At 63.2% G+C, this 14,202-nt stretch overlaps 1 protein-coding gene across 1 annotated transcript; it reads left to right on the forward strand.

Moving 5' to 3' along the window:
• Positions 1-813: 813 nt before the first annotated feature.
• LOC128914872 (glycine receptor subunit alpha-4) lies at positions 814-7,807 on the forward strand. Its single transcript, XM_054214548.1, has 8 exons — positions 814-928; positions 1,258-1,325; positions 2,065-2,288; positions 2,397-2,479; positions 2,677-2,817; positions 2,901-3,115; positions 3,400-3,549; positions 7,520-7,807. The coding sequence occupies exons 1-8, from the start codon at positions 850-852 to the stop codon at positions 7,805-7,807; spliced, it is 1,248 nt and encodes a 415-aa protein (XP_054070523.1). The 5' UTR covers positions 814-849.
• The last annotated feature ends 6,395 nt before the right edge of the window (positions 7,808-14,202 follow it).

A 14,202-nucleotide genomic window follows, 5' to 3' on the forward strand; every position in this document is an offset into this window, starting at 1 on the left:
ACATGCCTAGCAATGTGGTGAGCGAACATCTCTTGCATTGTTCCTTGAAATGATCATTATAGACTGACGGAAGGAGAGAAACTGGCAGGCTACGATGCGTTCACAAAAATATCCCCTCCAAGGTCAGTTTAAATAAGTCTCCATCATCGTTAGGAGCGCTGCATGGGAGAGCTCATGTCAGCTCTGCCGCGGCCGGTGCGGAGGTGGGCTTTGCTGCTCCTCTCCTGCCATGTCCTCTTGGCCCCTGGCGAGGTATCACAACCTCAGCTGTGCTCCTAGGGACCTCCTCGCTCACGCCAGGCCAGCCCACAGCTTGGGGGGTCCCCAAGCCCCCCAAGCCACGAGTCCGTGCCAGCCAGGGTACGGACATTTGCTCAGCAACTCAAGCCAGGGCTGGCGACTGAACCGGCGAGGGACCCTGCCCGCTTTCCCCCTCCATCCCCGGCACAGAGCCCGGCTGCCGTGAATGAGAACATTCCCCGTTCCCATCACAGCCCTGGAGCCGGGAGGCACCCATCCCCGAACGAAATGCCAGGGGACATGGCGGGCAGGGGCTTTGCTGGCAAGGGGACAGGCAAAACTTGGATTCATGGCATGCAGGTTGTGATGGGCGAGGGGGGAAGCCGCCGGGATCACAGCAGAGGGAGGAAGGGGTCCTGGGGACCGGTGCTGGAGCAGATGCGGCGCAGGCACAGCCTCTTCCCCTGGCAGCTGACAATCCCCACAGGGTGCCAAAATGCGCCTGCAGACCCCTGGTGCCGGCAAGCAGCTGACCTGGCTCCTCTGCCCTGCAGGCTGGTCTCAGGGCGGGAGGAGATTAAAGCTGCTTCCCGAAGCTCCCCGCAGCCCATGTCACCCTCCGATTTCCTGGACAAGCTTATGGGACGAACGTCAGGGTACGACGCCCGGATTCGACCCAACTTCAAAGGTAAGGGGAGGACGTGGGGGTCCCAAACCTGGCAGTAATCCACACTTATGGCTGTCCAAAACCAGGGAAGAGGCAGGTATGGGCTTGGGGGCAGGACCCTGACCCATGTCCCTCCGTCCCAATGCCCTCCCCAGGGTCCCAGCTGCTCCTGCGATTGCAGCCGCCCTGCTGCCTGACAGCACCGGCGGCTGCGGTGCTTGCAGGGTGTGCGGAGGGTGACCCCACGGGCAGGGGGATGCTTGTGCAGGAGGCGACATCCCCCCATGTGCCCCTGCGGTGCCTGCATCTCCCCGGCCAGCCGTGAGAGGAGGCTTCCTGCTGTTTTCCAGGTCCACCTGTCAACGTGACGTGCAACATCTTCATCAACAGCTTCGGCTCCGTCACCGAGACCACCATGGTGAGGGTTTCGCCAGTGCAACGGGCTCCTCTCCCAGCGCCTCGGGGCTGGGGAGCATGTGGGTCCCGGTGCCTGAACCCATGGCCGTGCTCATGGGGGTCCTGTGAGCCATCTGTAGCACCATGGTGGGGACATGCAGTGCCATAGCAAATGGCTGGGGCATTTCTGGGGACAGTTAACCAGAGCTTGGCTGTGTAGGCCACATTCCCCATGCCTGAGCTGGGAGAAACACCCTGAAGGGTCGGAGCAAGGCAGCCAGCGGTAGCTCCCTGCTGTTTGGAGGCTCGGCAGGTGCCATACCACACAGGCGAGCTGTGTCCTTGCCATCCCCAGCCTCTTCGGGGTTCATGAGGAACTCCTTTGAGGAAGCCCCAGAGCTAAAAATTCCCTATTTGTGCTGGGGCAAAGCCTTAATACCATCAACCATGACATCAAGCTCCCACAGGGCCACAGAGCCCTGCGAGGAACACTGCAAGCAGCAGCTACTGGTCCTCCTCCTCCTTCTCCTCCTCTCGGCTGCTCTGGCTTTGGCTTTTTCACTTCCCTTGGCTGCCGACAGCGTGGGAAGGCTCCTGAGCTGCCCCTTCCCCGTGAGCAGTTAGTGTCAGGCAGGCAGAACCTGCAAGGCTGAGCCTCATCTGAGAGCCCCCCTTCCACCTCCTCCTCCATCTCTTCCTCTTCCTCCTCCCCCCCGGCCACCGTGGGGTGCTCACAGCTGACATGGTGCCCTCTGCCCCAGGACTACCGGGTGAACGTCTTCCTGCGGCAGCAGTGGAACGACCCCCGCCTGGCTTACCGCGAGTACCCCGACGACTCCCTTGACCTCGACCCCTCCATGCTCGACTCCATCTGGAAGCCAGACCTGTTCTTCGCCAACGAGAAAGGGGCCAATTTCCACGAGGTCACCACCGACAACAAGCTGCTGCGCATCTTCAAGAATGGCAACGTGCTCTACAGCATTAGGTAGAACCCTTCTCCTCCGGTGCAACGCCCAAGTGGGGAGGCAAAGCTTTCCTCCTGCCTCCTGTGGGGCAGCCCCAGCAACCCCCTCTTTTCCTCTGCCTCCTCTAGGCTGACGCTGATCCTGTCTTGTCCCATGGACCTCAAGAACTTCCCCATGGACATCCAGACATGCACCATGCAGCTGGAGAGCTGTGAGTACCCAGGGGGATTCAAGCTATGCTTCATCCCCCGCAACCCACCCTGTCACATCCTATCCCATCCCACCCCATCCCAAAGGCTGGCATCTCCCTGCTTCTGAAAGAGGTGAGCAGGAAGGAGCGGTCGTTCAGGGTGGGGATGAATGGGGTGCGTGTCCCCCCTGTCCCATGGCTCCCTCCGTCCCCTCCAGTTGGCTACACCATGAACGACCTCATCTTCGAGTGGCTGGAGGAGCAGGAGGCCGTGCAGGTAGCAGAAGGCTTGACGCTCCCTCAGTTCATCCTCAGGGATGAGAAGGACCTGGGCTATTGCACCAAGTACTACAACACAGGTGAGCACCCCAGGGACCCGCTGCCACCCCCCCGCCATGGTCCGGGGGTCCCTCTCGCCCATCGGGGCTGTCTTTCCTCACAGGCAAGTTCACCTGCATTGAGGTGAAGTTCCACCTGGAGAGGCAGATGGGTTACTACCTGATCCAGATGTACATCCCCAGCCTGCTCATCGTCATCCTCTCCTGGGTCTCCTTCTGGATCAACATGGACGCGGCGCCGGCCCGGGTGGGCTTGGGCATCACCACCGTGCTCACCATGACCACGCAGAGCGCCGGCTCCCGTGCTTCCCTGCCCAAGGCCAGTGCCGGCTCCACACTGGAGTTCGATGCTCCAGCCTGCTCGGAGCACCCGGGGTGCCCGCTGCCACCCCCAGTGCCCCAGGGGCAGGGGAACCCTTCCTTTCGGAATGGCTGGATCCGTAGCCAAGGGGGAACATGGTGCTCCTTGGCTGGGCAAGCTCTAGCCCATGTGTCCCAGCTGAGAGGGCTCCTGTGCCCCTTGGCAGCAGGGCGAAGCTGGCAGCGGGGGGTATGAACAAGGTGGGGGGCAGCGGGTCCCTGAGCCCCCTCTCGCCCTCGCAGGTCTCCTACGTGAAGGCCATCGACATCTGGATGGCCGTGTGCCTGCTCTTCGTCTTTGCCGCCCTGTTGGAGTACGCAGCCGTCAACTTCGTCTCCCGCCAGCACAAGGAATTCATGCGCCTGCGCCGGCGCCAGCGGCGGCAGAGGATGGTGAGTCCCTTCCACCACTGCTGTTATGACGTCTGTCCGTCCTCAGCAGCCAAGGGGACACCCCGGGGCTACAGGGCCAGTTCCTCAGCAGCCGCCGGGGCAGGGCTCAGTGCTGGGCTGTGTCCTTCTGTCCAGGGCTTGTAGCCAGCCCTGATGGCACACCAGGAACCCACGGGCATCGCAGTCCTTCTGCCTGCCTGAGCAGCACGGTGCACAGCACCCATGGGTGCCCAGGCTCTGCCAGCACAAACGCGCCCAGGGTGCTGCCATCCTCCTGCTGGGACATCCTCAGGCTCTGCTTCCTCTAAAAACGAAGAAAAATAAACAGCGAGGGTGGGGGAAACGGCCTTTCCCCTTACCTGCAGCCCCAAACCCGGGCTCCTCGCTGTGCCGCAGAGGTGACAGGGCGGTGAAGCAGCAAGGGGACCTGGTGGCACCCAGGGACAGGGTCTGGGCTGCAGAGGGGAGGGCAGCAGGGCCGGGAGAGGCAGGGTCCCGCTCTCGCAGGACAGTCCTCCCCTCCGTCAGCCCATCGGCGCAGGCATCAGGCCTGCGAGATGCTCCGGGAAGGCACGTGGCTGTCCCCGCTCTCATTCTCCTGCCACACGCACACTGCGAGGCACCAGACCTCCATGGAAAACACGAGTACACGTACACACCGCCGGGCTCGCAGTGCCCTGTGCAGCCAAATCCCTTCGGCACCTGCCGAAGATGGATCCCAGTGCCCGGGCACTGCTGGAAGGGCTTTTTCCCCCCCATGCTGAGCCCCCATCCCCCAGCTGTCCCCATCCCGGCACCCAGAGCTGCTGTCCCCAGGGCCGGGGCAGAGCCATCGGTCACCCGCTGTCCTGTTTCTGTTTGGTGTCGGATGCCAAAAGGGCCTGAGCAGCGGGACGGCCAGCCTGGAGTCCCTGCGGCAGCTGAGCGGCCGGCACGGCGGCGAGCACACCTACGCGACGCTCTCGCAGCTCTCCAGCTCCCGGGTAAAGCACGACCCTCCGGCAGCCCCCCGCAGCGCAACCCCCAGCCAAACCTCACCCCCCTCTTCCCCAAAACCAGCCCCCCCAGGAGCCGGCCCCAGTGGAAGAAGCAGGGCAGTGATTTGCACAGAGTATGTGCCCATAGGATGGAGCTGCCCCTCCCTAGGCTGTAAAGAGATGAAAAGAGGGATGGGAATGGAGCAGATTTCCCTGGAGACACACCTGCTCCGTGCCTCAGTTTCCCCTTCTGTAAAGCAGCCCCCTTTGCCGAGGGATGAATGATGCTGGGGCAGATTGATGGACCATAAATACTGAAAGGGTGGGGGTCAGGAGGATGGGGCCAGGCTCTTTTCAGTGGTGGCCAGTGACAGGACAAGAGGTAACAGGCACAAACTCGAGCATGGGAAGTTCCACCTAAACTTGGGCAGGAACTTCTTTCCCCTGAGGGTGGCAGAGCCCTGGCACAGGCTGCCCAGAGAGGTGGTGGAGTCTCCGTCCCTGGAGACATTCCAAACCCCTCTGGAGGCGTTCCTGTGCCACCTGCTCTGGGTGACCCTGCTCTGGCCGGGGGTTGGACTAGATGATCTCCAGAGGTCCCTTCCAACCCCTGCCATTCTGTGATTCTGTGATTCTGTGACCCCTGGCCATGCCAACACCTCTGGCAGGGTGGGAGCTCTGCCTGGTGGCTTTTCTGGGTTTGAGGCACCCACAGCTCCCTGCAGTCACCCCAGCGTGGGCACTTGCTCAGGGCACGCAGGCACTTTGCAGCTCAAGGTGTAGGGAGGAGCGGCGGGGCAGGCTGCCAAGGCAGCGGGGAGATGCTGGGGGACAACCGCAGCTCCCAGGAGGAGATCAGGCCCGGTACATCCTCACCTCCCCACCCAGCCGGGCTGCCCCGAGCCTCCCCTCCACCACCATCAGCCCTTGGACGCCAGGAGATGCTTCCCTGCTCCCCCCACCACGCTCCCTGCCTTTCCCAGCCCCTGGGCACCAACCCCTGGAGATGAGCACCCACCCAACCGGGACAGGGAGGGGGAGGCTCTGCCAAACCCAGGAACAATCTGGTGGCTTAAAAGAGACCAAAGCGCAGCCGCCCTGAGGTGGAAGCTGTAGAGCCACCCCGGGGTGCTACAGGCAAGGCACTGGGTGCAGCCAGGAGCATCCCGGGTTGCTGTTCGGCCAGACACTGGAGCAGAGTCCCACTGCCCGCAGCTCCAGTGCCAGCAGCACAGCCCAGGCGATGCAGCCCCACGGCAAATCCCAGGCCCAGGGAGCTCCCTGTCCCCAGCCTCGGCCCTCGGTAAGCACCTGGGGGCTGCCCCAGCCCAGAGGGACCCAGCTGGGAGGACCAGCACTCCCAATCTGCCATCTCCTCCCCCAAAACGCCCTGGCTGAGCCTGATGGCTCCCTGGGCTGGGGGAATAGCTGCTGCCCCGCAGGGCATGCAGGGTCCCCGTCCCGTCCCCCCCCCGACCGTGTCCCCCAGGTGGCCGCAAGCGCTCCGCCTGGCACAGGGGAATAAAACTCTGCTGCAAATGAGAACTAATCTCAGCAATTTGAGCCGCTGCTGCTCTTCCCACTGAGAAATCTTGCTTAGCGGGCAGATTTCGGAGTTAAATAAAGACGCCAGGGTGCAAGCTGTCCGCATGAGAGCCCCCATGCCGGCTGAGCGCCTGTGCAGGCTGACCTCAGCGAGGAGGCTGCTCTCCGGGCTTCGGAGGGCAGTGCCGGTGGGAGACGGCGTTTGGGATCCGGCACCCGGGCTGCGTGTGGGCATAGCGCGAGGTGAGGGGCTGGCCTGCAGCACGCCCCGGGGAGAAGAGACCCACCGCAGATACAGCAGCGGTGGGGCAAAGGGGGGATGAGCCACAGAGACCAAAATGAGTGGCTCCAGGGGCTCGGCGAGAAGCCAGATGTGCAGCCCAGGCTTGCATGTGCCGGTCCCTTGCCAAATCTTTGTGCGTACAGGATAGAAGAGCAGGATGAGGCGAATCGCTAACGATGTGCATCGCTAACAATGCGCAGCTGTGGCTGGGGAGGAGCATGGGCAGCGCTGGCCGGTACCGAGGGGCTGCGAGGCGAGCAGGGCTGTGCCACCAAACGGTGGCTGTGGGCTGCGACCCGAGGGTGAGGGCAAGTGCCCGGCTCTCAAAGGACTTTTGCAGGCTTGATCATGGGCTTGCAGCCCCCATGGGCATGCAGCCCACTGCCAGCATGGGGGAGATGGGGTGAGCAAGGAGAGAGAGGCCAGCAAGGAGCCCAGCTCTCTTAGCCTCCCTCCTCTGCTGCACCGGGCATCCCCCGCTAAGCAGCCATGGGGAGAAACTGGGATCTGGGCCCCTGGAGGGACTGGGAGGCCCTGCAAGCCCTGATGGTAGCCAAGCTCCTGCATCCCTGCCCAGCTCTGCCCCAGCAAGCTGCCTGACCCCTCCTAGCCACTGGCCCAGGCGTGCGTCCAGCCTGCAGCAAACACGGCTGCCACAGCGGTGCCTGCGCCCCCGAGCTCCCCGCGCCCCAATTCACCCTGCACCGCTCTGTGCTCTGCACCCGCCTCCCCCCCGCCCCTGTATAACCTGCATCCCCCGCACCCCTATGTGCCCATCTCCACCCCCCGCCACTTCACCCCCATCCCCCCAGTTGCCGGAGAGCCGGGCTTCCCAGCCAGAGCTGGGAGGAAGCCAGGGGGGATCAGGCTGCCAGGGTCGGGGTCGCCCTTGGGTGCACCCTTAAAACACACACCAGACGACAAGGCAGTCGGTCAGTGCTGGCCCCCGCACCCTGTGCACGCCGCTGCCTGCAGCCTGCCGGCCCCGTGCTTCTGCCTGCACCCTTCGGGCTTTCGGAAAAAGCACCTAGCCTTGCGCCGGCCACTTACACGACCGTATCGCCCGGCAGGGGGGGTGTATAGGACACGCAGCCACAAGCGCCTGCTCGCCCTGCAGTATCGGCACCCACGAGGTGCCCCGGCTGACAGCCTTTCCCTTCGCCAGGAGGAAGAGCTCGTCCGCGAGAGCCGCTTCTACTTGCAAGGTTACGGGCTGGGCCACTGCCTGCAGCCGAAGGATGGGGCTGCGGAGGGCCCCAGCATCTATAGCCCCCCCCCGGCCGGCATGCTGCTGCGGGAAGGGGAGAGCCTCCGCAGGCGCTACATCGACCGGGCTAAGCGCATCGACACCATCTCCCGAGCCGTCTTCCCCTTCACCTTCCTGGTCTTCAATATCTTCTACTGGGTTGTCTACAAAGTGCTGCGCTCGGAGGACATCCACTCAGTGCCCTGAGGCCCAGAAAAGTATGACTGCCTCTCGGTCTGACCCCCGCAGTGACACCGGGCACCACGAGCTCAGCCAGAACCATGTTTCCCTCTGTCCCGAAGCAGTGACGCAGCCGGGCTGGGCCTTGGAGTCCAGACATGTTGTAGCCCTCATGTCCCTTTGGATGCCGGGGCCCCGAGGGGGGGATCAGCAACGCCAGATCCCCATGGTTAGCTGGAGAGAGGGACCACTCCTGCGTCCTGCATGGTGTCACCCCCGGGTACCAGGGATGCTGTGCTGCTGGGGGAGCCCCAGGTACCCAGGGATGCTGCACTGCCATGGCACAGGGGACTCCCCGGTATTTTGGGATGCTGCACAGCTGGTGGCCAGGGAACACCACATTCCAGCCAACACCCTCCACACCTTCCATGTCAGGCTGCTGCTTTTCCAGGCTGCATCACTGAGCCATGGGCCACGAGAAGCCAGGCGAGAGGTGCAGTCCTCTCTCCTCCCCTGGCCCGGAGCTCGGTTGCAGGAAACAGCAGGCAGCACCCCTGCCTGCACCCAGACTGCGTGGGGTGCTGGCTATGGCCCCATAGCCCCCAGCCCAGCAACAGACAGGGCCCCTCCAGCCCCCAGCGAGCTCCGACGCACAGCAAAGCAGCCAGTCGGGGATGCTCCCCTCCCTGCAGAGCCCAGAGCTGCCCGTGATGCCCGCGGCCGCAGGCAGGACAGCAGCAGGGACACTGGGCAGGAGGCTCCGCTTTCTCCAAGGAAACGCCGTCCCTGGGGCAGGCAGCAGGCGGGCCCGGTCCTGCTGACGGTGAGGGGACACAGGCGGCCATGGGAGCCACAGATGGGAGCCACTTGGCACTGGGGAGCCAGCACTGCACCGCCTGCAGGGTAGGGCCCACAGCTCATCTTCCAAGGGAGATTTTTCGGGATGAAAGCAGTGAGGGCAGCTTGGCCGATCCCTTCGGAGGAGCACAGTGAGTGGTGGCATCCCCAGACTGCTGCGTTCCCATGGCACCAGAGTGCCAGCAGAGAGCCGGAGGTGAAAACTGCCTCGTTCCCCAGCTTTCTCTCCACCCCAGAGCCCAGGTGTGGCATCTCCTGGGGGGGTTCAGCCCCGCTGCTCCTCCACCAGGGAGGAGAGAATCCAAAACCTCGGCAGGACAAGCTCAGCAAGGCTTCCACAGCCCTCCAGACCTGGATATCCTCCGTGCTTAGCAGGAAATAAAAGCAGTAGGTGATGCTTATGTAGGTCCTACAGAGAGAAATGTGTTGATGCTCTCCTTTCCCCCTGCTCACAGCCAGCCCGGGGGGTGTCGCAGCCCGGCAGGGTCCATCCCCCCCCAGCCCCAGGTGGAGGACAGGGCCCAGGGTCTTCCAGGAAGCACAGAATGGAAATGGGATTCACCCCTTTCCTTGGAGGCTGTGGTGCCATCATGGCACGGTGAGAACCCCAGTGACCCACTTGTCATGGCAAAAGGGGCCCTGCAGGGCAGGGGGACGTGGGCGGGAGGCCAGCACCTCTTGATGAAGCCAGACCAGGACAGAAACCCCCGCCATGGCCCCTGGCCCCACTCCTTGCGCAAGCATCACCTTCTCCCTTGCATGACTCACTGGGCGCAAAGCTCCGCACCCCCACCCTGTGCCCAGCCCCCCGAACCCTGCAGAGCGCTCACCCGCATGCACCCATTTCACAGATGGGGCAAGTGGAGGAGAACCAGCCCCAGACCACTCCCAGGACCCGCCAGGACGGGCCGAGCCAGCTCCATCCCACCACCACCACCGTGCATGCCTTCCCCACTGTGGGGGTCCCCGTGGGGCCCCACCGTGTGCCCAGGCCAGGCTTTCAAGGCTTGTTTTTGGAGAGGCCCCGTTTGGAGGCGGAGGAAGGGGTGCACCTTGTCTCCTCGTCTCGCCCGGGGTGCGCCGAATGGGGAGGTGCCAGCGCCCCGGCAGCACCCGCAGGCACTGGGCGGCCGAGCCACCCTCTAATAGCGGTGGGTTTTTAAACAGCATCAATCTTCCTACGCGAATAAAGCTTTTCTGGGATTTTTCAGTGGTGTGCTGGGGGTTTGTCTCTGCTGAGGACCCTGCGGCCAGCTCCAGCTCCCGGCGGGGACCCCCGTGTGTGGGAGGGACATGGGGAGAAGGGCACAACAGCCCTGTGGGGACAGGAGCCCTGACCTGCAATTACACACAGATATCGTTACATCCGCCCGTTTCTGACATAATTGGTGGTGACGGTCGGGTTTTATCTGCCGCATGACAGATGCCGGCAGGGCTGGGTGGGAGCCACCTGCGAGCTCCCAGCCCCAAACCCCATCCCTCTCCTCCCCTCCCCGGTGCTCCCCATGGTCACCCCAGCTCCTTTCCACCCCATCCAGGCTTGGCCTGGGGACAGGACCCAAGATGGGGCAGATGTGGGGTTGGGAGGGGGTGCTCCACCTCTGCAGTGGAGCTCAAGAGACCCAAACATGGGCGAGCCCTCCCTGTGCGGCCCTTTCGCAATGGCCGGCTGGGCGGGCGCCAACCTTACAGAGCTGCCAGCTGTCCCGGGGGGCTTACGCCAGCCCTGCAGTGCCACCCGGGGCCGGGGCTTTTGTTCCCAGCTGGCGCGGGGGCAGGCAGAGCCCACAGCTGAGGGCTGAGCACCCAAGCAAACATCAATCTCCCTCTGTCCTCCCGGCCAAGTTTCACAGACCGTCTCTGTTGGTACCTCACAGCCCCGTCGCCCGCCCAGCCCCATCGGGGTCTTCTGCGGCGGGGAGGAGACAAAGCGAGAGGCACCCACGCCGATGTGGTGCTGGGGTTGTTCTTTAGATGGGACAAACCAAAACCCCCGAGGTCTTGCTCCTGCCCCCACCCCAAACCTAGAGAGGACGCAGCCAAGGGGAGACGTTTCACGCCAGCACGGTGTGCCCAGTTTCTTCACTCCCTGCTCTCCTTTCTGTCCCTTGCCCAACGTCAGGTCTGGGCACCCGGTGCCTGTTTGGAGATAAACGCTGCAGTTAGCCCGAAGCCACCCAGCTCCGGAAATCAGTGCGTCCCAGAAAAATAAAAATGGTAAAAACCCAACTCATCCTTCCAAAGTTAAACCCCGCCCTGGGTCTCAAGCACTGGTCATGGCAAGGCCGCGGGGGCTCTTCTGGCACCGAGCTAGCAAAGGCATGAGGGGAGCGCTGCCCCACAGCCCCACGGACCCTTAAGGTTTGGGTATCCCCAGGATCAGTGTTGGGGTCAGGAGCAGTGCTCAGTCCCTGTCCCTGGTTCTCCCAACGGCCCAGTTTGTACTGGGAGCCACTGGGACACCCACACAGCTGTAGGGCTGTCGCTGCCCTCCAGCACACAGCTCCGGAGGGTCCCTCACATCTTGGGGACAGTGGCAGCGCTCAGGCTGGGGGTGCTGAGCCCCGCACCCTCCCGCAGGTCGCAGTGTGGCTAGGGGCCAGCCCTGGTGGCTCCATCCCCCAGCAAAGCCCATGGCCTTCGGATGGAGTTGGTTTTCCATTTCCCACCCGAGGCTGTGCACTGGGGGATACGTCCCAGCCACCACGGGAAGCAGCGGTGGGCAGGGGACCAACAGCCGTGGCCAATTGCTTGTTTAAATGGAAGTTAGTGGAGTTACGCCAGGTTAACGGGACTCCCAGACAGTAAGATGAGCACCATCGGCACTGGCAGCTTCCCGACAGCCTGCCAGCAACATGCCCAGGGCTGGGCGGCCACGGGCGCACACAGGTTTGTGTGTGGCGAGGGCAGCACGGCCCCTCGCCAGCCCCAAAGGCTCCCTGGGGTGCCTGTGTGGGGCCGAGGAAATGTGTCCTTGGCCGGGCACTGCAATGGCACACCAGCCAGGCCCCTCCTCCACCAACCGCAGGGGGCCTGATCCTGCTGGAGCCGAGCTCTGCCGCTGCGCATGGCAGCATTGGGATGCCAACCTTCCCTCCCTCCCTGTCTCCCTCACCAGGGGCCTCCTGCCCGCACCCGTAGCCTGGAGCTGCCCTGGGGCAACACCGACTGCCAGAGGTTTAGCAAACCACCCTGTCAGGATGGTCTGACACCCACAGGACAGCGTGTCCTACGCTGTTTGGGACAGCGGGTTCGGAGCCAGGCGAGTTCAACGCAGCAAGAACAAGGCGACAGCCTTGCTGGGGCTCCGAGCACTCAGCACCCTTCACACTTCGCCCAGGAATGGATTTTTTTTTTTTTTAAAGAAAACATCCAGCTCCAAGTCAGCCAGCCAGTCCTGAGCAGGCTGCTCCTCACAGATGGGGAAACTGAGACACAAGGAAAGCGCCAAGGAGCTGCTGGACTGGCAGCGAGCCCTGCTGGGATCTGCCATGCCACAGGGCACGGAGCCCTCGCAGAACCATAGAGCCACTGTGGCCGGCCCTGTGAGGGCAGGATCCTTCCACCACAGGGAAGGTGCAGGTGCAGGGCGCTCAGGCAGCGTGGCTGTGCTGGCACCCCAGCCCTCAGCACAGCTCTGCCAGTGCTGCCCCCTCGGACAGAGGAGCCCCCGGAGCCAAGGGGCACTTTGGCTCCCAGCGTGTCCCTGCCATCTAAGCCGCAGCATCACACCTCAGCCCGTCACCTCCACCCTCCCAGAGGGGCTTCACCGGTGCCCTGCCAAACCCCACACCCCCACAGCCACATCCACACACACCCCCGCTCCCAGCATCGCTTTGGGACCAGCCTGCACTGCTCGGGGAAAGCCAGCCAGCACATGCAGGCCGCGGGCCACCCCACGTGGTCCCCAGCCCAACGGGTGTGGGTGTCCCAGGTGCTGCCGGGGGGCAGGCAGGACACTCGGGAAAGGGCAGTGAGGGAAGGCTGGAGCCCAGGGACACACAGGGATCAGCCCTGCAGCGCTCTCAAGCCCTGGGAATACGGGATATCTGCCCAGCTCTGGGCTGTGGTTTTGCACAAGAAAAAACAAAGCGATGAGGTTTTCCAACCCCTAAAGTGGCTTGTTTTGTCCGACTTTGTGAAGCCTCTGCGCTTCAGCCCCTCAAGGGGCAGGGGGAGGACCCCGGCACTGAAACAAGGAGCAATTATCAAACCACAGGCTCTGAAGAGCTTTTGTTCCCTGGATGCACCAGAGCAGGGATCGGAGGACACCTAGCGAGATGCCTGGATGGCCCCGCGCACCAGCGGCACCCAGAGCCCAGCGCCGTGGCAGCCCCAGCCCTGCAGCGGTCCCATCCTGCTCCCCTCCTCCTGCTGCGGTGGGGCCCACGACGAGAGCTCCAGCGGGGCTGCAGGAGCTGATCCAGCCCTGGGGGAGATGCATGGTGGGAAGACTCGGCTCCTCATTTCACGTTTCTCACTGCTACCTTGGCAGCGGGAGCCTCCATGCCTCCCTGACCGGCCACACACACTTCCAGTGCTGGTTCCTCCAGCAGGATGAGGACCAGCAGTGCTCACAGCTGTGTGACTCCTGTATAAACAGGGATTAAATCCCAGGCTCATCTCAGAGACACTGACTGAGATGCAGGTGCCCCTTACAGCTCTCTGGGTCCTGCTGACATCAGCATTGCCCCTTCCCAGAGGTTCTCGTCCACCTCCCAGTCAAGTTGATTTTACTGGTGCAAATGGGGCAATGCCCGGTGACTATGACTTATTCTTGTGTCTGAATTTGAGTGTACAATATTTGAGGGCAAAGACCTGGATGGGAACAGCCACCTCAGGCAGAGACACACTGGATCCAGCCCCTCAGGCATCCCCACAAGCAGGCAGAGCAGGAGCAAACAGCCTGGCCATGCCTCACATTCTGTATCAACCTCTTGTCAGCACTGGATCCAGCCCCAGGGTTCACTTCGCTCCTTGGATCCCTGCAAGAGGGGAGCCAGGCTTTGCAGAGACCCCGCTCCCCTTCCTTACCTCCCAACCTACAGTATCGTAAAACATCCTGAGGTCACGGTGGAGGCCCTGCCGGCTCCTCAGCACAGCCGAGGCACCCGAGAGCCCTGTGCTCCAAACCCCCCGTGCAGCCAGGACGAGACCGCAAGACGCTGTCTGAAGAAACTCTGTAACGCCAAACCCCTCCTCCTCCACTGATGCTGGACAAGATGCCACGGGCAAGGAGCTGCAGTGCTCAGGCTAAAAGGTGAAGCGAGGAAGATGAAGCCGGCGGCATGCCTCAGAGGGGTGAAGGAACCCAGGGCGTTAAGAGGGTTGCGGTGACAGAGGAGGAAAGAGAACAGGGGAAGAAGGCGCTCTGAGGAGGAAGGTGCCGTTAGCGGTGTCACTCAGAGGCTGCTCACAGGCGGTTCTGAGCCAGGGCTGAAGAAGAGAGACAAAACCAAGCCCCGGGACCACGGAGAACAAACCCTCCCCACTTCCGCAGGACGCTGGGGTCACGCCGCCAGCGCTGACACCGCGGAGCGCGCACAAACCCACCGCCCCGCTGC

Source organism: Rissa tridactyla, chromosome 9, assembly GCF_028500815.1.
Source record: "Rissa tridactyla isolate bRisTri1 chromosome 9, bRisTri1.patW.cur.20221130, whole genome shotgun sequence".
NCBI lineage: Eukaryota > Metazoa > Chordata > Aves > Charadriiformes > Laridae > Rissa > Rissa tridactyla.

Bases quoted from the DNA above. Each gene is read 5' to 3' on its own strand.
- LOC128914872 (XM_054214548.1), top strand. From the start codon at position 850: ATGTCACCCTCCGATTTCCTGGACAAGCTTATGGGACGAACGTCAGGG. The intron at 1,326-2,064 runs GTGAGGGTTTCG...CCTCTGCCCCAG, and splicing joins CCGTCACCGAGACCACCATG to GACTACCGGGTGAACGTCTT. The intron at 2,480-2,676 runs GTGAGTACCCAG...CGTCCCCTCCAG, and splicing joins CACCATGCAGCTGGAGAGCT to TTGGCTACACCATGAACGAC.